Raw genomic sequence first — 23109 nt, forward strand, 5'->3', positions numbered from 1 at the left:
GGTTTTGCTTCGCCAACGTTTTGAATGTTCTCTTACACTCGACATCTTACAGTATTGTGAAGCTCTTCGAGACGAGATCATGTCGTAACATTAATTCAGCATTGATCGAGCTGCTGGATCACAGTCGAATGGCATCTGACGGTGACATTTGCAATAGGCAAGATTTTACCGAAGAGTGAGTGTTCTTTCTGATATCTCGTGCGTTAAAATGAGGATGCTGTGCCATGGAAATTGCCCACAGCATTTTAAGGATCGGTTCACTCGACCAGTAAGAACCATGTTTCTTCCTCTTTCATCCTTGCATGTCTGTGGCATGACATGAACCAGAAGTTTGGATCCCAAAAGGTCGAGGAGAACCATTCCTTTATGATCTCTTCGCTATCTTCTTTGTCTCCCAAAAGAATGTGGAGCGTGCGTGTTGGAATGTCCAATATGGCGCTGCTTTCAACGTTTTCGTTTTTGCGTCTATATATATATATATATATATACATATATCTTCCAACACAGTTCCCTTCACTTGATCGAGACGGACAGCGAGCGAATCGGGTACGCTGCTGCAACTGGTCTCGTCGACCTGCCAAGTCCGATCACCCAATGGACTCGCGGCTGCGTGGCGGACGATGCCGATGGACCACGAAAAGGGGGGGTTCTCTTACGTGGTACAACAGTAGGTTTGTGGAGGTAGCAGGAAGAGCATATCGTCGCCAAGTCCTTTTTCCCTCGGCATGATGGTCCGCTGAAACAGTGCCTCCATATATCAACTGTTGAGCCTCTCAGGATTCCACACACTGTTTGCACCAAGCACCCAAGGTGGGGCTGAGAGCAAACAAGAAAAGATGAACCAAAAAGAGAGCAGCAAATCACTGGCAAAGCAGAGGGATCGATGTGGTTCCACCGGCAGGTGGGGGGTATTCGTATGTATAGCTTCATTCAGCTGCTGGACGACAAGTGAACTCTCATGCCCTCGAATAATTACATTGATTTATGGATCCAACTTTTCTGCCTAAACTTATCGTGTTAAATAATACAACGAGCACCGGATCTACGAGCGAGATGCCCTCTGTTCCGGTGGATATCTCGACACAGATGTGGAGCCAGAGCCTAATGGGAAGGAGTTGACAGTCCTTGTGAGAGAGAACTAAATAAAAGAGATCTCGGATGCTTTGCAGATGCTTTCGACTGACCACCGGGCAAAGCTTCAGCTGAGCTCCTGTGCCAATGGCACACTTGCCTATGGCCGGGAGTGGAGCACCCAACCGATCGAAAAGGACCCATCTAAAGTTTCTGAGCTAGGCTCCATATTGCCATCGATAGACGGAGCTGTGACATATCAGCATTAAAAAGATTTGTGAGCTTCGAGACGAGACAGCTAGTTCAACGTACGATTCGTGGCTTTTCGTGTGCGGCTGGAGATTGCCCGAGGAGAACAAATTGCAGCGATCGAGAACTCTGGCCACATCGCAGTTCCCTAAGCGTTTGGTTGGTCGCATGAACCAGATCGAACAGAGTATGCGATTACTTGGTTAATGTTTTACTTCAGATGAAGATGATGAGAAGAAGAGAGGTAAAGAGAAAGTTGTCGCCACACTGTTTAAACCATCTTATTCCATGGTGCGAGAATTGGAATGGACGGCCACAAGTCGTAAAGCTCTTTGTAGCTTTACGACGATAGGAAATGATGGTTGCATCGGAACCATTCTTTTCGGAGTCAATCAGCATCGGACATTAATGTTTATTCTGTGGAAGCAGAACCGAGGGGTGAGCGCACACAACATGTCCGAGAAACTGGAACGTGAGAAGGTTCCCTTCATCCTTTTGTCATCTCCAGCTCCGGTTCTGACAAGACAGCGTTGCAGCTGCTGCTGCTGCTGCCTCTACCCTCGTCGGGCAAGAAGCGCATGCCAAAGATCGAATTAGCCGAGACTAAGCTTACGCGACGCTCCTCTCTCTCGAAGGAACGAGGTCGAAGAGAATAAAACGAAAAAAAAAGGAGATTTGCTTGCGATCACATGTTGTGTGCATGTAACATTCTCTGCACCGGCGACATACTCGGCAGTGCAGTAAAAGGAGAGACCTACACACAGTAGAAAAAAGGCAATTGACCCGGGAGTTGGCCACCCCACCACCCGTGTCGGGCCTCCTCCTAATGTTCCTCCCCGATCATTCATTAATCCGCGATGACAACATCATGTCAACATCCACAGTGCCCGGTGCAGTCCTCCTCCAAACAACCAAAGGGTTCTTCTCCCTTAGTTTAAGCTCCTTCATCCAACTCACCCACTTCTTGTCCCATCGACCCCCACCATGAGCTCATCATATCCTTTCTCTCTCCTATTTAAGGTTTTGCTTCACTGTCATACCACCACCCTACGACATCACATCACTCCACCGCCCCCTTCGCCACTTCGTGTGCGTTCGGTTCCATGGAGAAGGCCACGAAGGCTGCGTTTATTCTTCTTTCTCTCTTCCTCCTCTTCCCACAGCTCCGAGCTTCGGGCGACTGCGACTGCACCACCAAACGGGAAGCTCGAGACAGCGCCAAGGCGCTAACACTAAAGTTGATAGCCATCGCGGCGATCCTAAGCGCAGGTGCCATGGGAGTCCTAATTCCGATCCTGGGGAGATCGTTCGCAGCCATGAGCCCCGAGAGCGACGTGTTCTTCGTGATCAAGGCCTTCGCCGCAGGCGTCATACTTGCCACCGGACTGATACACATCCTCCCGGACGCATTCGAGAGCTTGACGTCGCCCTGCCTGGGCGAGCAGCAGTGGCAGGACTTCCCGGTCGCCGGGTTCATCGCCATGTCTTCCGCGATGGTGACATTGATGATCGACTCCTTCGCCACGAGCTACTACGAGAGGTCGCACTTCAGCAAGGCGCGGCCGGTCGAGGAAAAGGACGAGAGGAAGGGGGACGAGGAGTCCGCCCGCGACCACGCCGGCCACGTCCACGTCCACACGCACGCAACTCACGGGCATGCGCATGGCTCGGCAGCGGCGGCGGGCTCGCCGGAGGAGGCTTCGCTCTCCGACAAGATCCGGCACCGAGTTATCTCCCAAGTAAGCGTCGTCGCTGATGGGTAGCAGTCCTCCATATTAATCCCGCTGCTTCTTTCCTGATTAACAACAGTAAATATTCTATTGATTATAGCTGAGAGATGACTTTTAGCACAGAAGAAATATATACACAAAGATCATTTCAGTTCCAGAGAAGCATATACAGAGAGTGATGATGAGCTTCAACTTGGAAATGTGTAGGTTCTGGAGCTGGGCATTCTGGTCCATTCCGTGATCATTGGCATTTCGCTGGGTGCATCTGAAACATCCTCCACCATCAGGCCTCTGGTTGCAGCCTTGAGCTTCCATCAATTCTTTGAAGGCATAGGACTCGGTGGATGCATCGTCCAGGTACTCGGGAACTCCTTTCTTCCATCTTCTTCACTCTCGACATCACATTCTGATTCCCACAAGTTGGAAGTAAAAAGGTGGTGGTGCGACATCTCATACCTTTTGCAAATTGGCAAACGCCACTTCCATGTTCTTCGCTCCTGCAACTGCATGAGATTCACTTCCTGTGATCCTTTTAACATTTGACAGTGATCTCTGCAACAACCATTCGTCAAAAAGATTTCAGGAGGAACCTGACCCACAAAAGAAAGAAAAACCAAAAACGAAGATTAACATTAAGATCAATAATATGGCATATTTTGACTTGATTTAGTGTTCAGCAACACAACCCGACCGGCTTAAGAAATTGTTCATTTTAGTGTTCATAAAACTATCAAACTTGACACAGTGATACTGCTTTGATGTTTTGCCTTGTTACATATGTTGCCTCTACCCTGGCAGGCAAAGTTCAGAGCCAAGGCAACAGTGATCATGGCAGTCTTCTTCTCTCTCACAGCTCCGATCGGCATCTCCCTCGGCATTGCGATTTCCTCTAGCTACGACGAGACTAGCTCGACTGCTCTTATCATCCAAGGCATCTTCAATGCTGCCTCTGCAGGAATTCTAATATACATGTCTCTGGTCGATCTCTTGGCCGCTGATTTCAAGAACCCCAGAATGCAGAGTAATGGAAGGCTGCAATTAGGAGCACATCTTGCACTTCTTCTGGGTTCAGGTTTGATGTCCCTTCTTGCGAGGTGGGCATAGGGATGATTCCCGATAACTGTGAGCTGAGGCTTATCCGGGAATATTTTTCCTGCTATCCTCGGGTACGCCCAACAGCCTACTTCACTTCTTACACGTTAGTTTTTCTCCGGGTAAAGCAGTGCAAGTGATTGCAATGTTTGAAGCACTTGGGTTGCCACTTTGATTTTCTTGAGATCCTTAGAATAAGGAGAGGCGGTGACCACCCGCCAAGAAATAGATTATATGTTTCATTTTGATGCAAAAAAAAAAAAAAGAGAAAAAGTTATTGCCTCCACATCAACAGGAGAAAAAAAGGGTTCGGTTCACTGACCAATTCAAGTTGCATTCTGATGCGGCTCATCGGTATCGCTCGTCTCGTGGTCTCTGTTCATGTTTTCACGGCCGATAGCCACCGACTTATATCTACTTGGCCCTCCGGCACAAGATTCTGCTTCTGAAACTGCTTGAGATACCTTGGTGAGTGATACAGATTAACAGCCATCAAAATGATTCTACCCAATGCAATATCTTTCATCGACAGAATCTGGAAAAAAAAAAAAAAAAGTATTGGCACAAGCATCAACTTTTCCAAATGGTTCAAAGTTATTAAATAGTGTAAAAAGAAGACCAAGATACATCTTAAGACAGCTTCAATAGATTTCCTCCAGAAAAGAAAGAAAGGAAGAAAGCATCAGTGGGTCAGACTTACGTCCTGCAACGGTATCGGTCTGATGGTATGAATGGCTAATTTAATGTGAAAAAAAAAGGATTGGTTTAGTCAACTGAATTGGAGTATAGAATTAAACCATTTACTCTACCATTGATATTGTTCTGATCATTTTCTCAAATGTTCATTACTGTGGACAAAGAACATTGTTGTTCATCTATGGTCGAGGCTACTTCTGAGATCATAGCAATCTACTTTTTCTCACAAAGATGTCGAGCACATTTCATCCATGTAGTTTAAAGGAGAACATATGCTTCACCAACTGGGTTTCTAACCAATGGCTGTAACACATCCCTGGAGAACATGGTACCAAGCTACATTATTAACCATCAACTAAATTCTCTTCAGATACGAGTCAAGGTGGAGGGACCAAATCATTACCTCATCTATGACTCTGCACCATCGCTTCAAAGAAGAGCACATTAGGTCAATAATGCAACGAACATAAGACAAAGGTCTGATAGCAACACATTGTGAGGAACAGAGCAAATATCAAGCACCTTGTTCTGGACCATCCTTTATGAAAGCACAGAGAGCATAGAATACGATGCCAAACAACAGCACTGACTCCCTAAATTATCCGAGCCATGCCAGGGATTGTAGGCAACATCTTCATCTTCATGGTCTGTTCTTCCCAAGATTATCCAGCTGCCACATCCTGTCAAGAAACTTCTTGTTTAGTTTTATGAAGACCCACCAATCGCAATGGAAAGGTTTTTCTTGTGTGTTCAAAAGAAATCTGGATCATCTCCATCAGGATGATCCGACGAAAGAAACAAAGATAGTTGCATCCTGACTTTATGATCTTGCACAAACTCTCGGTAAAAATCAAGAACGCAAACATAGAGAAGCATCTCATGCAAACAGAGCACTGTCTAAAATTATAGCATACGGAACTTGACATAACAAATTCAAGTTATCAAGTGTTCACTTTGTCCGATGCACTATCTAAAATTATAGCATTACAGCAAGGAATTATTCGTCATCCCCATACTTTGGTAAACCGGCCAAGATATGCTGTGCCAAATGAAAGGTCTTGTCACGGAAATGACACTGTAGCACTATATGAAATGCAGTCATCAGATTTCCTACTTGGTGTACATTTGATCCATACCACCCATACCCATAACAACGGCATCCATACTAAAAACAATGAGAATTTTTGAAATCTCATATTGTGATAATTGACATGACAAAGTATGCTTAAGAATAAAGGAGAGCATTTAATCTGAATAGTATTCTTGGAGATCTTTCCCGCAAAGAATTATTTACATTCCACTAGGGATGATAAGGTCAACAGATACAATGCATAAGAATAACTAAATTCTATTCTCGGAGAAGCTTCACTCAAAGAATTCACTATATAATACATAAGAATAACTAAATTCTGTTATTGGAGATACTTCACTCAAAGGATTGACTACAGTCCACTAGGAATGCTTAAGGATAATGGGATGCATTTAACCTAAATACTATTCTTCGAGACACTTTGCTCAAACAATTATCTACAAAAGACATTGCTTAAGGATAACGGAGAGCATTTGATCTGAATACTGTTCTTCAAGACACTTTCACTCAAAGAAGCATCTACTTTCCACCAGGGATGATAAATACAATTTCATCTAGTAACATAACTGGAAAATTATTATTATTATTATTATTTTTATGTAGAATGACCTTCGAATGGCAAAATATGTTACTGCATTATATGTAGCAAGCAACTATGAAGACGAAAAAGATTGAAAATAATAGAAGAACCCTAAACCCGTCAAAATAGAGAACAAAAATTTCCATGAAGTGCGACTTCTTTACGGAATGGGACTTATATCGGCTCAACCTTTATGAACTCATTATTCATCATTGACTGAAAATGGACAAACAATTCCAGTCTTTCATGCCCGCAGGTTCGATACCCACCCCCCAAACCAAAAAAAAAAACCTTTCGTTAATTATTCGCCATTATCGAGATGCATATGACAATCTAAACAAAGTATGCCCAAAAAGATTGCGATCCGCGTCGAATGGAATTAAAAGAACAAAAATTACCCAATTCCTCGTTCGTTGGTGCAAAACCCTAGGCTAGGAGACGAACGGTGACATAGCAATGGCGAGCGACAAGCACAAGTGTCCACCGGCAAAAAGAACCTTATCCGAGATACAGAATCCCATGAAATCAAAAGAGAGATCGGATTAAGAGAATTGGAGACGGGCAATCTTGCGGAACGAGGCAGCAGAAACGGGTCGGATTTCTTCCGCTATATGGGCCGCGTTTACCGCTCACTAGTCATTATTGGACGTCGGATCAAAATCAATATTTACGAATCATAAAGCAGTTAAGATAGATACATAGTATATTCTATTTCACCTCCCATCTCCCGCGTTATTTTGTTTAATTACCATCCAACCATCTGATTTCTTTTACTCTCGCGGATGGGGCGGTCACCAAAATCCAAAGCCGGAAGCTCCGGATCGAAGAAGGCGAGCGGAGAGGAGAGAGGACGACGCGACCTGGTCGGCCGGCGACGGGAAGAGGAAGACGCGGGCATCGACGTTGTGGTTCTACTACTGTGACCGGAATTCGACGACGAGACGATCCTCCTCCAGCTCCAGTAGGCCAAGCACTTCGAGTGCCATGTCTGCCACAAGAAGCTCTCCACCGCCGGCGGCATGGCCGACCATGTCCTCCGGGTCCACAAGGAGACCGTCACCAGGCAATCTCTCAATTACTTCTGAAACCCTAATTCTTTTCTTGATCTGATCATTTCTTGGTTTCTTGTCTTTGTGCCCCCATCTGTTGATGCATGAGAAGTTTGTTACGGTAGATGTTTTGATATGTAGGGTTGTAAGGTTGATATATGTAAATCTGTAGTGTTGATCATAGGAAGTGTTCATTTTCGAATGCCAAAGTTAATTTAATTCGTAGAGCTTGGAGGGTTTTTGCCGGCTGACCAATTGGGAAGAGGAACGTTGTCGTTCTCTGTCTGACCGATCAAGATTCTGAAACCCCAAGGCTTTTCTTGATGATATACGTAAATCCGTAGTGTTGATCCTGTTTGATTGTAGCAAGTGTTGATTTCCAAACATGAAGGTTAATGTAATTCTTGGAGCTTTGAGGATTTTCGCTGACCAATTGGAAGGATGGAATCAGGATTCTGAAACCCTAAGTCTTTTCCCGATGTGATTACGTGCCCTGGACTTGTGTGTTCTTTCTTTCTTTCTTTCTTCTGGGATATGCAGATGCATGAGAAGTTTGTCATGGTAGATGTTTGATATTTAGACTGTAAGGTTGAGATGTTGATCCTGTTTGATTATAGTAAGTGTTGGTTTTTGAGTATGAAGATTAATGTAATTCTTTAGAGATCTGAGGAGTTCTCCTGTAACCTGTTTTACTAATAGCTATCATCCCATTAAGATCTGTTATTTTCTTGGTTTAGTCGAGCCATGTAATTATAGGAATATTTTTTTGCTTGTTCATTAAATCTAGAATTTCTACATTTTCTTATGTCATTTTTGCCATGCCATCAGCTAAATTCTCTGTCCAGTTTTCTTTTCGTTTGATGTTCTGAACCTCTGTTTCTTTCATCCAGAGTTCATGATGCTAAGCTTTTGAGAGAATCAACAAAAAGTGAGATCTATGGCATGCAAGAAATGCCTCCTGATTTCTCATCATCTCGCTATGCAGAAGGTAATATTTCTTACATGTGCTTCCTTTCTGATAACTTAACAAAATGGTCAACACATGTAGATAGTTGTTTATGATAACTCAATGAAATTGTCAACACGTGTAGATAGTTGTTTATTATGATGTTCCTAGTTTATATATTATTGCTAGTTTGTGCTCAAAATACAGTATTCCTCAGTTCGACACATCTTTATTGAATGATTTCTTGATGTTAAAAGTTTTTCTTTTCGATATCTTCATCATGAGGGGTATTATTTTGATTTGCCATTTTCTTCATATTAAGGGTCTTGAATGCTTGTATCCCACATACTAAAGGCACCCACCCGAGACTTTCTCTTTGTAGTACTTTCTATTATCCTTTAGTAATGCACTTAGTTTAACTTTATTCACTCTACTACTGCTTGTATATCGGAGAGCTGAATTGAATGCTCCCAAGTTTCAAGACAATAAATTTCAAACTCAATCCTATCAAATTTCAAGAAAATGATTCATATCTTGAGATAATTATGAAAATTCAAAACCATCAAAGTACAATGCGCTATGAATTTAATATGTATTGTAATTTGTGTTTGACGTTTAATAAATCGTGACTCATTAATTTGTTGGTTGAGGGATTCAATGTACATGGGATCTATAAAAGGGGAAGGAAGGAAGATTGATGGGGCATTCTTGTTTTTGAAACATTATCAAACTTTTATATTTTGAGCTACTAGCTCGTAGTTATCTCTTTGAAAAAGAGAGAGTTTTCTTTTGTTCTCCCATATCTGATTTCTTTTTTTCATCCTCTTCTTCTCTCTTCATCTTGTTTTACATCATTTGGTATCAGAGTCTTACTACACTCTTGGAGTACTTCTTTCTTATGGCAACTAGAAGGGGTAGACGGCAGCGACGCGACGAAAGAATAATGCAACCGGATAGAGATGAAAGGGATGCATAAATTGAAGCACTAAGGAGACAAGTTGAAGAGCTTACTATATGTCTTGAATGTCTAGAAACCCATGGCTCTAGAGGCTTAGACTATGGTTATGCAAGTGATAGATTCGAAGACATGAATCCCTTTGCATTCAAAGAAGCTGTAGGAGACTTATCCGTGGAGAGGTTTTTTTCGTTCAAATGACAATATCATGATTGACTTGTCGGAGTTCCATAGTCGACTTCAACCTGAAGAATTTATTAATTGGCTTAATATTGTTGAGAATTTCTTTGAGTACAAGGAGATACCAAAGATCGAAAAGTAAAATTAATTGTTATAAGGTTTCGAGGCTACGTCTCAAATTGGTGGGACAAGGTGCAAGAGATGCACCTTCAGAAAGGGAAGATGAAGATTTCATCTTGGGAGAAGATGAAATTCGGCTCCGTGAGAATTTTCTTCCATCTGATTATGTTCAAACTTTCTTTTCACAATTTAACAATCTTTAGTAAGGTAGCAAAACCGTCATCAACTACACTGAAGAATTCTACAAGTTGATGACCCGAAATAACACTCAAGAGATGGAAGAACAACTTGTTCCAAGATATGTCGGCGGCCTACGAATTATGATTCACAATGAAGTGGAGATGCAACGAGTATGAATGTTATCTGATGCTTATCAATTAGCACTAAAAGTTGAAGCAAAACATATTAAAAGTGGAGCAAAGAGGTATTCTAATGTTCCTTTACATTCCTCTTCTAAAGCTGACTCTACTCGTTATAATGTTAGTGGATCAAAAGCTAGCAAAATCATGAAAAATGCATCCAAACTAACTCCTGCCAATCGTGGAGGACAATCTAGTCGCACCAGTCACTTGCCTACTTGCTTTAAATGCAAATGAGTAGAACATTACATGAACAAGTGCCCAAATAGACAAGCTAATGCACGAGTTAACTTTGTGGAAGAATAAGATGCCAATGAACAACTTAAAGATATTGAAAAACCAATATATAATGAATGCCACGAGGAGGCTTCCGAAGAAATTGCACCACCCGAAGAAGGTGAATGCTCGATAATCCATAGAGCGTTTGCTACTCCAAGAGATGATTCTAATGAAGAATAGTTACAAAATAATATTTTCAGGACATGTTGCAAGTCTAAGACAAAGTTTGTTCTCTTGTTATTGATAGTGATAGTTGTGAGAATATTATCTCAAGATATGGTAGATAAGCTTAAGCTCAAGATAGAACCATATCGGATTGCATGGTTCAACAAAGACAACGAGGTACGAGATACTAATCGCTGCCTATTTTCTTTTTCAACGAAAAAAAATTATAAAGATAATATGTGGTATGATGTAGTACCAATGGATATTAGCCATATACTCTTGGGAAGACCATGGCAATATGATAGGTGTATTATCCATGATAGTAGAAAGAACACTTATACTTTTAAATTCAATGGAGTTAGAATTGTGTTTTTTGCCATGCAAAGAAGAGTTTGCTCCCAAACCTTTACAAGAGAAAGCGAAGAAAGTGGAGTTGTATTTATATTAGTTGCTAAAGAATGCATGCAGCCTATGGAAATTCTTGGTGAAGTAGAAGCTATTTTGGAGGAATTCAAATACATATGTTCTGAAGAACTTCCTAGTGGCATACCTCCTCTTCAAGACATTCAATATCAATTTGATCTAATTCTAGGAGCGGTCTTTCCAAACAAATCTCACTATCGGATGAGTCCAAAAGAACATGAAGAGTTGAATAGAATAGTTATGGATCTACTACACCAGTGATTTAAAAAGCGCTAGGCGCCAAAAGATGCCAAGGTCCAAAAACGCTCGAGGCGCTCGCCCGAACGAAGCGAGGCGCTAAAATATAAAAATATATAATATAATTAATAAATATAATTATTTAAAATTTTAAATAAAAATATGCTATTAAATTAAGAAAATCTAAGATACAAAATCACAATGTCACATTAACAAAAAGTTTCAAAATTCAAAACAATAAAATTTTACATTAAAATAAAAATTAACAACATTAAAATCAAAATAATATATTATTAATCTATTAACAGTATTGAAAATTAATCATTTCAAAATTCAAATAAACTTAATATTAAGAGTATACTGTATACTGAGCCTGACGGAGAAACGAGGAAGCAGCGACGAGCGGTGGCAGCGGCAGCCGGAAAGGGAAAGGGAGCGGGAGGCGCGAGCAGCGGGAGGGCTCGCGAGAGTCGCGAGCAGCGGGAAGGCTCGCGGGAGGCGCGAGCAGCGGGAGGGCTCGTGGGAGTCGCGAGCAGCGGGAAGGCTCGCGGGAGGGCTCGTGGGAGGCGCGAGCAACGACAGCGGGAGCAGGAGCGACGAGCAGCGAGATCGGGAGCGACAGCGGCAACGGGTTAGGGTTGGGTAAGGGTTATATCGGTTTAGTTGGTTCGATTGAACCAACTAACAACCGAACCAGGACCGAACCAGACCTAAAATCCTGGTTCGGTCACTTGGTTTACCCAGGCGCTCGCCCGAAGTGCCCAGCGCCTGGGCTCGGGCGAGCGCCCAGGTGGCGCCTGGGACATTAGCGAGGCACTCGGGCCTCGCCTTGCCTCGCCCGAGCGCCTCTTTCAATCACTGTACTGCACAAGGGTTATATTCGAGAAAGTTTAAGCCAGTGCACCTTTCCAGCTCTATTGACTCTAAAGAAGGTTGGAACTTGACAGATGTGTGTCGATAGTCGAGCTATCAATCGAATTACCATCAAGTACATATTTCCTATTCCATGTGTGGAGGATATGTTTGATATGCTTGCTGCTGCTCAAATTTTCTCTAAAATTGATCGATGAAGCGGTTATCACCAAATTGGTATTAAACCAAGAGATGAATGGCAAACTGCTTTCAAGACTCGAGACGGTTTATATGAATGACTAGTTATGTCATCTGGACTTTCAAATGCTCTGAGCACCCTCATCCAGGTACTGAATCAAATTCTACATCCTTATATTGGGAAGTTTGTTGTTGTTTACTTTGATGATATTCGTATTTATTATCGTAACAAACTTGATCATATTGAACATTCGAGAACTATTCTATCAATATTGATGGCAAAAAAACTATATGTAAATCTTAAGTGTTCCTTCATGACCTCTAGCCTAGCTTTTCTAGGCTTTATCTTAACCTCGGTAGGTATCCAAGTGTTCCTATCCAAACTTGGCTAACAACAACATCTTTACAAGATATTCGAAGTTTTCATGGGTTGGCATCCTTTTAACGTCGATTTATTCAGAATTTTAGCACTATTGTAGCTCCTCTAACCGATTGCATAAAGAAAGAAGTGTTTTAATGAATACCTGAGGCAAACAATAATTTTGAACTATTAAAGGTGAAATTATCCACTATTCCTGTTCTTTAGTTACTGATTTTTTCTAAAATATTTGAAGTTGATTATGATGCCTCTCATGTGGGTATGGTGGAGTACTTAGCCAAGATAGACATTCGCTTGCATTCTTTAGTAAAAAGCTTAACAATTCAAGAAAGAATTATTCAACCTATGATATTGAATTTTATGCTATTGTTCAAGTACTACGACATTGGAGAACTTTTTTGATCCAACGAGAATTTATCTTAAATTCTGATCATGAAGCTCTTAAACATATAAATTCTCAAGCAAATCTCAATAGGTGACATGCAAGATGGGTGGCATTTTTACAAGACTATACTTTTGTCTTGAAGCATAACAATGGAATGTGTAATAAGGTTGCAGATACACTTAGTTGGCGATTAGCGCTTCTTAATACTATGCGAGCTTCTTAAAACTATGCGAGCCCAACTAAAATGATTTGATGAAATAAGAAATACTTCAATGATGAAGATTTTGGAGAAATATGCAAGTTACGCACGAAGGGTCATCATGAAGATTATGTTATTGAAGATGGTTTTCTCTTTCGTGGAACTTAACTTTATATTCCTAAATATTCTCTAAGAGAGCATGTTATCCAAAAACAGTACTTCTCATTAAGGTGAAATATTTTTGGGAGAGATAAAACAGTACTTCTCATTAAGGTGAAATATTTTTGGCCAACAATCTATCGAGATGTTACACGTTATGTGAAAAGATGTTGAATATGCTAAACATCAAAAGGGCAAACTCAGAATCTTGGTGTATATACTCCTTTACCAATTCCTAAATGCTCCCTAGGAAGACATTAGTATGAATTTCGTGATTGGTCTATCAAAAACTCAAAGAGGTACATATTCTATCTTTGTTGTTGTTGATCGATTTGTCAAAATGGCATATTTTATTCCTTGCAAAAAGATCATATACTTCTTATATTGCTAACCTTTATTTCAATGAAGTGGTCAAACTTCATGAAATTCCTAAATCTATCACATCAGATAGAGATACTAAATTTCTTAGTCATTTTTGAAGAAGTTTATGGAAGAAATTTGACACCAACCTATTATATAGTAAGTGCTTGTCATCCTTAAATAGATGGGCAAACTGAGGTTGTTAATAAAACCTTAGATAATCTGCTACGATGTTTTGTTGCAAAAGATCAAAACAATAGGATCTCATGCTACCTTGTGCTGAATTTACTAATAACTTTGTGGTTAATCGTTCTACGGGCAAGACTCAATTTGAGATTGTTTATGATCGTATTTCAGCTCATTATCTAGATCTTGTTGAAGTACCTGAATCATCTTTATCGAGTTCAAAGGAAGAGGACTTTGTTGAAGTACAAAAATTCATAAAGAAGTTAAAAAGAACAAATTGCACATACAAACGGGGTCAAAGAACAAATTGGTCAAGAGCTCTCAATGAATTAGGAGCTAGCAGGCCCCTTAATTCAAAAGTCTCTTTGTATTATTCTTTTGGACTTGAATAAATTCTCATGTGTTTGTTGTGATGAAAGGAACTTCATGATGAAAGGAAAATCATGATTCAAGCTTCTAATGATTTTCTTAAATCTGACCGGGTATTCATAGATTTTTTTTTTTTAATTGCAAGACTATTGTCATCCGAATGTTTCCTTGTTGTGTATACTTGGTCTCTTGATGCTTCTCTTTTCATTTAGATCATATGTTTCTTCCCATAGTATCTGGTGCTTACTCATTGGGCTCTTAGAATTGCATGTCAGATTGATAATTATGTTTAATTCTAGCATTTTATTTAAGCAATTCACTTAGTTCACATTGTTTAAATCTCTTTGCCAAAAGAGATTTGTAATATATATGGATTTTGTTGAGATCACCACCATCTTCTATAAATAATATTGTTCTCTTCAAAAAATATCGTGCCTTTGAAGTTTGAAGTTCAAAAAATAGTCTCTAATATTGAAACAAAAAAAAACATGTACAATGATGATGACAGTCAATGAACCATTCGCTTTGATAAACCATTCACTTTGAGCGGGATGACTTGTGTCGAAAGAAAAGGTTTCTTCCATACTTTTTTATTTATGGTTTAAAAAAAAAAAAGAGAGATGAAAACACCAACCACAGGTACTCGCTGCAGCAAGAACAAAAGTTGCGAGGAGCCTGACGTTTTGCTAATGATAAGAACACACACTCCTTAGGCGGCAGTTAAGGTGTTGCCAATGTCGATGACGAATCGGTACCTGACGTCGCCCTTGCTAAGTCGTTCCATGGCCTCGTTCACGCGGTCCATGCTGACGAGTTCGATGTCCGCGGTTATGTTGTGCTCTGCAGCGAAGTCTATCATCTCCTGCGTCTCCTTAACTCCTCCGATGCAGGTACCGGCTATGCTTTTCTCACCTGTGTTTCCTCCCCCGTTTCAGATTTTTTATTTTTATTAAAAAATAATCTCCCTCACCGAAGAAAAGAAAAAAAAAATGATAAATCTCCACCACCAACCTACCCAGGATGAGAGAAAATGCGTCCAACTGCAACGGCTTCTCGGGTGCTCCCGCCATGATCATCTTCCCGCGAGTCTTCAACAGAAACATCAATGGCGTGACATCATGGACCGCCGAAACCGTGTCGATGATACCATCCATGGTACCCATGGCAGCCTTGGAAACGTACGTGCGTCAGTCAGTCAATTGTGGTCATGCGACAGCGCGCTTTGGAATGAATGAATGAATGGTACCCACCCACCTGCATTCGTCCAGGGTCGCTGCTCACCAAGAAATCATCGGCTCCCAGACGCTCCGTGGCTTCCTTCTCCTTGCCGGGGGAAGAGCTTATCACGGTAACTTTCATCCCCAAGGCCTTGCCGAACCTAACAGCCACGTGGCCCAGACCACCGAGGCCGACCACTCCGAGATGCTTTCCGGGCTGGTCCAGACCGTGGTACTTCATGGGGGCGTACACGGTGATACCCGCACACAGCAGTGGGGCGCCACTGTCCGAGGGCATGTTCTCCGGGAACCGGATCACGAAGTGTTGATCCACCACGATCATGTCGGAGTAGCCTCCGTATGTCATCGTGCCGTCCACGTTGACGGAATTGTAGGTGAATACGAGTCCAGGACAGTGGTTCTCGAGACCCTGCTGGCAGCCATGGCAAGAGCCAGAGCGGCAAGAGTTAACCATGCACCCAACCCCCACCCTGTCTCCTACCTTGAATTTCTGCACGCTCCCCCCGACTTGGGTTACCATCCCAACGATCTCATGCCTGCAAAAAAAAAACAAAAAACCCCAAATTAGACGTACAGGGAAAGGCCCCAAAGAGACTTATTAGACGTGGGTTTGGGCATACCCCGGGACGACCGGATAGGCCGTACGTCCCCATTCGTTCCTGGCAACGTGAAGGTCGGAGTGGCACATCCCACAATACAATATCTTGATCGTAACATCCTCATCCCCGTTATTCCTGCACACAAAAAATTAACACTAATCACATTATTTGACACGCATCAGATTTTATGCCTACCATACAAAAAAAAAAAAAAGTACAAGAAACGACCATTTTTCCTATTTTCGTATCTCATACGTGATAACAAAAGAACGTATGGGCTGTCGTCGTATAGCCGTTCCTGCTTCGCATCTGAATGACGAGGCCGGCATATAAGATAAAAGCAAACTCTCACAACACCACTATCACGTACTATATTGGATGATGCACATCTGCTGACACATCAATTTGAATCCCTCCGGGAGAGAGAGAGGGTCCTGCCTACCCTACCCTAGTCTTTCTTTGCCTTCGATTAGCAAAAGATGTGCGTAATTTTCAGGGAATCTTTGAATACGGGCTCCTACATAATTTCATCGTACCACACACAATACGGGCATCCTCCGAATCTTGTATAATTATTAGTCTATGATCGGTCCTACTTTGTTTCGAGACAAGACGAGAAAGAAAGACATCATCGAATCTCTTCTTCTCTATTCTCCATGCGTTCCTTTAAACTGTGTCGTCGGATTCCTTCTTTCTACCCATTCTATCATGTTACTATTCATTTTCGTCACCGATTCTCTCCCCAAAATAACTCCATCGGCAACACAGTGGAGCAGCAGCTTACATCTCCTCTAACATACAAAATATGCATCGTTCGGAAAACAGAACAAAAATAAATTCATCAAATTACGACATAAGAAACGAATCCGAAAAAATACATTACATACGCCTTCTGATATTTTCTTTTGCCTATTTGTCAGCTTTGCCAACTTTGTGAACTCGTGAACTGATAACGTAGGAAAGAACACGAGAAAGCTACTCGAAGAAGGTTCTTAAAGAAACGGTTCAAGAACAGGAGCCTGGGGGGAGTGCAAGTGTTGGGAGGAAGATGGGGAGAGAAACGAAAGAGAAAATCGAATAAGAACCAAAGGAAGAGAAGAAAACCGTCACAAAACTACCCAGAAAATGATGCCATCGCTTTAATTTTGTTTTTCTTTCTTTCATCGCTCCCCGCTTTCCGAAAACTCACAGATGAAGAAAATACGATCGATTAAACGCATTTCTTGAAGGAAACATGAGAACAAATTCAAGATCTTCGAGAAGGCGACGGAAAAAGAAACAGAGCATCGAGCGAGACTCCTCCGGAGGTGGTGACGAGATCCAAGACAGAAAAGCGCAACAGGAAAGGCGTGAATCGAGAGAAACGGCTGGGGGGAGTTCACCTCCGGGAGAACGCGAAGGGAGAGAAGAGTCCGGAAGCGTCCCTCGCCGCCCACCCGAACGCCTTGCGCGGGTGCTCCTCCTCCGGGGATGTCGCCTTCCTCACCCCGTTCTCGGTTGCCGCCTCCCCCATTGCCTACTCCTCTCTTTATCCTCGCTCGCCGATGACGGTGGAAACGAGGACTAGGACGGGAGAGACGCGGCGGTTATATTCTGGTAAATGCGTACCGTGCGCTCGAGCTCATCGCATCGTCGTCATCGAATCTGCCTTACGATTCGAATGCTTCGCGATCGAACGGTTAACTCCAACGACAACGTTTTGGTTACGATGCGCCCGAGGCGCATCGTCGCTTGGGACACAACCACTCCGACGTCGCCACAAACTACGTCAGCCGCGCGATGGGCGGCTTCGTCAGATGGACGGGTTAGATTAACCTCATCGAATGTGCGTACGTGGCGACCTGTAGGTGGGGCAGGAGGTTGGTGCCTGATTGTAGCCTAGGTGTTGCGGGCCGATCAGCAAACAGCTTCGTATCGCATCAGAACGGCGACGCCCTACCACAGCGCTGACGTCAGTAGCCTGGCGCCGGGGCACCACGATGACGGGACGGTGTTTCGTGGCTCGGCGAGCACTGCTGCTCACCGGAGGAGACCGGAAGGTAATTACGGTGCATTAAAGGCGCCAACAACCGGCGTAAATACAGATCACCTTTTTCTTTTGCTCTTTCCTTTCATTTTCTTAGATATTTATATATATAATTAGCTGGAATTAGCTGGCAGATGGAGTAATGGGCATGATGAATGAATGCTTCGCTAGTGTAAAATGGCAACGACAAGAGGATTTGGAAGGAGTGGAATTAATGGATATACTGACAGTGGAGAGTGAATGAGCGAGCGGTGACGTGGTTTTCTGAATGGTGATAAACCACCACCACCACCACCAGCCGGACTCAGCTCTCATAGCTTAGAGTGGGTGAACTGAATCTAATCTCCGGTAGTTGGAAACAAGAAAAGCCACCCTCTTTAAGAGCACCTTATCACATACGGCAAAGGAGAAGAATTCAAGAAAGCACCGCATCCCAATTTACTTACTTCCCTCTCTGACTATGCTTCCCCCTTGGCCTTCGTCGTATGTTATATTGAAAGAACCCAACTAAACCCACCCGAGTAACGAGGGGGTGGTAGGTCAGTGGAGTCCGCATCGACCGGAGTCTCAAAAAGTTTCACAAGAAAAAGAAAGGAACCATGAGTTCATTTACTCGACACATGCAACAACTTCCGCACAGGACCGAGGAGAGGAGAGGCTTCAAGAACGCACGAGGGTGAGTTTTTCTTTTACCCATTTCTTATCTTTTACCTCCTCCTAATGTATAACAAGAAATAGCTTCGCATCCAAAGAAAGAGGTGATGACATATCCTCATAGTAGCGAGCCAAAAAAAATAAACCCAAAAAAATGCAATCGACAAAAAAACACACTCGAAAGCACCACAAAATTCCACATATGACCGATTGCATGTTCGACGATATACATAGATACACACATACCTTGTTCCGGAGTCTTCCTTCGATTGGGAGAGGAAGCAAGCGGCTCCTCCTTCCCTCGTTTGGCCGACGACGATGCCTACAACCCACAGAGGGAGAGAGAGAGAGAGAGAGACCTATTGATTTGATGTCGCCATGTTGGCGCCCGTGTAACAAAGTAACACTATCCCCACCGACCACAACGTATAACGATGAGGGCACTATCAGACCCCCCCGCATATCGCACGTAGACAATCAGCCATCGCCCATTCATCGAACGCAAACCACATCGGGTAAACCGAAGTGGATCCCACGTCGCCATTTACCAGGCGGGTACGAGACCGGGTGAAGTGGTCCTTTGTTTCTTATTTATTAGCCGATCGATCAACAAGAAGGATCGATCGATCGATCGATCGGCTAGGATTCACGACGGTTCAACAACACGACTTTTAAAGACACACGGCCCACTACGTGCGTGGCCAGCAAGTCAAAACACATGTTCGATGATATAATAGATAGATAGATACATACATACCTTTCGATAAGGACCGATGGCATCATCATCAACACATCCATGGTTTGGCAGAGCCTCTTAATCCACAGAGGACGCTTTTTTGTATCTGAGGATTTCAACGCCCAAGTAGTCGATGGTGCCACGAACGGCCACATGAGGCTTCCCCACCTTCACCCTCACAGCAGATATCTGAGGGAATTGAAGTAACGTGGTATTTGCAATCAAGTGAGCTACCGACTCCAGCAGATTCTGAGATGGACCCTCCACCACTTCCTTCACTATCCTGCACATCCACCACCAACTCTAATGTAATCCACATATGATGACATGCAATCCACGTTCTTGTTAGTTTTGCCAAACAAGAAGAAAAACTTTTTGATTCACTTGGCAACTCAAGTGAAGATTTCACGGAAAAGTAGTGACAGCAGTGATCTATCATATCATGCTCTCAAAAGCAAATTTCCTGACCAGACTCTACACTTCCATCTATTAACCACACACACACACTAGTAAGCTGAGAAGAAGATAATTGCTATCAGAAAGAGAGTTTCCAAAATATATCAGTAGATATGAAGGATCCATAAGCCAAATTAACAAATAGAGCCACCTTTTGAAATGTTCACTCCTATGAAACCCACACTTCCTCCTGGGAAAGAATTTGAAGAACCCATAAACCAATACTATTTTTATAGGAACAATTGGAACATGCCACTGATAAGCTGATGCATACATTGTCCTGCAGGATTATTATAAGAGCATTTGACTATATTGTTGTGCACCACCCAAAAGTGAGTTCTTTATATGTTTTTTGGGTTCCTGAAGTTTTGAACCTTGCGGATAAACCATCCCCAGGCCTCAAGCTCACATTTTGCATCTTTGTCGACTCTCTTCAAGTTTATCAAACCAAGTAGGAAGTTTGTGCACACCATTATGTACAGGAAGAATCATCGTCCTTGATGTGCAAGATAGTAAAGGCCACTGAGTGGTCTTGGCACACATCCGGGAGAGGTCGGCATGGCATGTCACCCATTTTGCATGGTGATATGATTCAACCTGTGTTCACACGACTGTTGGCGTCACTAACCTAATTATATATTGTACCAGAAAGATAATACCAAAGCTAGAAGTGAGGATTGTGCAAATGCATGAAGGATAACATATTGTCAAAATGTTTCCTAGATTCTCCTTTTGCTCCAATGGTACTGTAGCATTAGCAGGAAATATAAACCATCATTCCACTCTGCAACAACCCTCCTCCTTGCATCCATTCTCATTCTCTCGAATAGTGAACATCAGTAAAATATGTTATAAAGAAATTCTCATTCTCTCAATTTCCAATATTCCATGGAGGCAGGTCACCTCCTGATGCTTAAGACATTCTCATCACATTGTCTGCTATATTAAGAGTTCTCATTTCAAGTACTAAATTACATATGGTCTTCCCTCCATTCGCAAAAGTTCACATAATGCCTCAACTGTGAGCTCATTTTTGCTGTCTATCTTGATAAAATTATCAAAGGTAGTATTTCATTCTAAAAAACTACTTGCAAGTTCAAAGGCTCACATTAGTCTATGAATATTACTATGGCTAAGTCAGGATGAAGACTAGTGACTTGGGTGTTCTTTAATAAGATGTATGACCAAAAGAGTTGATGAAAAATTTAGCAGCCAGTATTTTTAAAATAACTTACCAAAAAATATAATGAACCTATCTTTTGCTTAGAAGAAAAATCATCTCTAAACTTTACGTATGGTTGTGGCCTCAGGTCATCCCATCATTAGGGCCTTAAACTTAGAGATGAAATAGTCAGGTCAGTCACGGGCCATTTCTGCAAACAAGCTGGTTAACATTGAAAAAAAAAAAAAAGAAGAAATGGTTGATCGAGCATGAAATCTAACCCCACCCACCACTAAAACAGAGATGCAGACTACTAGGTACCAAGACAAACAACTCTGCCGGTAGCCATAGCAGATATATCTTAAGAGGAAATATATCAACTGTTTATAACTGCTATAAGTTTTATTAAAACAGACATAATGTATAACCACTGCATTGTCAAAAAAGGAAGAGGGAAAAGAAAAAGGAACAGTTACCGGTAAATAGCAGTATAGCTGACTGTGTCAGAAATGTCATCAGATTTACCAGCATTGCTCAAGTCCATCCAAGCATCCACATCGATCACAAACTTTTGACCAAGCTTCTTTTCCTCCAGTTTCACACCATGAAATCCATGAAACTGCAAGCCCCTTAGTATCAGCTTGTCTTTATCAACAAAATCACGTTCACCCATGGATGATGAACCTGATGAAGTATATAAGGTTTCAATTTTCAGAATATGCAACAACAAAAGAAGATACCTTGATGTATTGGCTCCAACATATCACTTAAAAAATAACATTTAAGTTGGTTTCTATAAAAAAAAATTGCATTGATGAAAGCCAAAGAAATTAAATACTATAAATGAAATGCAGCTTGACATAGATACCTGCATCTGCAGATATAAGGTTCAATTATATATCACTACACGGAGGCTTTAAACTTGCAGTTCAAGAAGGATGTAGGATAAAGACGAGAAAAACAGAGCTCAAATAATCAACAAGCACAATGCGAGACTTACTGTTCGGTTCTTTATGTCGGATTCAAATGATAGCAGCTTCCCCAGTTTCATGAATGTGCAAGTACACTAAATAAACAGTAATGACGACCATATCTGAAGACCAACCTTTCCTACATCTTGGTTGCTCCCGACAGTACGTAAATGGCAAACCTTTTTCTTTTCGAACGAGAGACAATTTGGTGACCGGAGCCCGAAAAGACCGACTTAAATCAACCAAATCCGAGGAAGACTTCTTTTGCGAAATTGGAGCTGAAGATATCAACGACAACAAAAAGAAAAAAAAAACCCTAGAATGCAATTTTAACAACCAGCTGCAGGTTTTCGATGGAACCCAACAATTTTAAAACCTGCAGCTTCTTGTTTGGCAAAACTAACAGCTCGATGGAACCCAATATCCTATCTTGAAGATCTATGTCCCGATATTCTTCACTGGTTTCAATGATTAAATCAGGACGGCCCTTCGTTCGATTGGAAACCCTAGAATGCAATTTTAAGAACCAGCCGCAGGTTTTCGAGTTCAAACAGCTCGATGGAACACAATACCCTATCGTGAAGATCTATGGACCGATATTCTTCACCGGTTTGTATGACCAAATCAGGACGGCCCGTCATTCGATTGCAATCCGTAAATCGTTGCAAAAAGGAACTCAAAATAACTTGCAAGGAGGCAGAGATCGATTACCTTCGCGCAAGACTTCGTCTCCACCGTTCTCTCCCACCCGATTCCTTGGAGATGATAAGGGGGCAGACTAAGGGGCGGGAGCGTGTCTGTTGGTGCCGCCGAGGGGCAAGTCGTCGCCGAGAAGTCCAAAGGATCAAATCAGACCAACCACGGACGGCCACGAGTTGAGGATGCACGAGTACGCACGGAAGACAGTGAGATCATAATCCTACGTTTAACAAACCGGAAGGCAAAACTCGTTCGATCAA

General features: G+C 42.2%; 3 protein-coding genes and 2 long non-coding RNA genes across 8 annotated transcripts; 2 read left to right on the plus strand and 3 right to left on the minus strand.

Moving 5' to 3' along the window:
• Window positions 1–1973: 1973 nt before the first annotated feature.
• On the minus strand, window positions 1974–7105 carry LOC135623877 (uncharacterized). 3 transcript variants are annotated; one of them, XR_010491542.1, is made up of 5 exons: window positions 6907–7105; window positions 5242–5518; window positions 4465–4677; window positions 3221–3602; window positions 1974–3115 (listed from the first exon to the last, which is right to left on the minus strand). It is a non-coding gene; the product is annotated as an uncharacterized LOC135623877 (long non-coding RNA). The 3 variants fall into 3 exon arrangements; XR_010491541.1 differs by having other exon boundaries at window positions 3221–4677; window positions 5361–5518; window positions 6907–7103; XR_010491540.1 differs by having other exon boundaries at window positions 3221–4677; window positions 6907–7103.
• On the plus strand, window positions 2424–4415 carry LOC135623875 (zinc transporter 4-like). Its single transcript, XM_065127324.1, has 3 exons — window positions 2424–3059; window positions 3258–3407; window positions 3849–4415. Exons 1-3 carry the CDS (start codon window positions 2424–2426, stop codon window positions 4152–4154), a joined length of 1092 nt encoding a protein of 363 aa, XP_064983396.1. The 3' UTR covers window positions 4155–4415.
• A 151-nt stretch (window positions 7106–7256) lies between the features above and the next one.
• LOC135623878 (uncharacterized) lies at window positions 7257–14519 on the plus strand. 2 transcript variants are annotated; one of them, XR_010491544.1, is made up of 3 exons: window positions 7257–7571; window positions 8448–8545; window positions 9369–14519. It is a non-coding gene; the product is annotated as an uncharacterized LOC135623878 (long non-coding RNA). The 2 variants fall into 2 exon arrangements; XR_010491543.1 differs by having other exon boundaries at window positions 7258–7571; window positions 14111–14519.
• A 306-nt stretch (window positions 14520–14825) lies between these two features.
• Window positions 14826–17702, minus strand: LOC135623874 (8-hydroxygeraniol dehydrogenase-like). Its single transcript, XM_065127323.1, has 5 exons — window positions 17528–17702; window positions 16167–16280; window positions 15563–16082; window positions 15324–15477; window positions 14826–15220 (listed from the first exon to the last, which is right to left on the minus strand). Exons 1-5 carry the CDS (start codon window positions 17656–17658, stop codon window positions 15018–15020), a joined length of 1122 nt encoding a protein of 373 aa, XP_064983395.1. The 5' UTR covers window positions 17659–17702; the 3' UTR covers window positions 14826–15017.
• Window positions 17703–19385: 1683 nt separating this feature from the next.
• Window positions 19386–23082, minus strand: LOC135623880 (dihydroneopterin aldolase 1-like). The gene is made up of 3 exons (XM_065127327.1): window positions 22862–23082; window positions 21656–21863; window positions 19386–19844 (listed from the first exon to the last, which is right to left on the minus strand). Exons 2-3 carry the CDS (start codon window positions 21850–21852, stop codon window positions 19640–19642), a joined length of 402 nt encoding a protein of 133 aa, XP_064983399.1. The 5' UTR covers window positions 21853–21863; window positions 22862–23082; the 3' UTR covers window positions 19386–19639.
• Between the last annotated feature and the right edge of the window lie 27 nt (window positions 23083–23109).

The sequence above is a fragment of the Musa acuminata genome, chromosome BXJ2-9 (genome assembly GCF_036884655.1).
Source record: "Musa acuminata AAA Group cultivar baxijiao chromosome BXJ2-9, Cavendish_Baxijiao_AAA, whole genome shotgun sequence".
NCBI classification, from domain to species: Eukaryota; Viridiplantae; Streptophyta; class Magnoliopsida; order Zingiberales; family Musaceae; genus Musa; species Musa acuminata.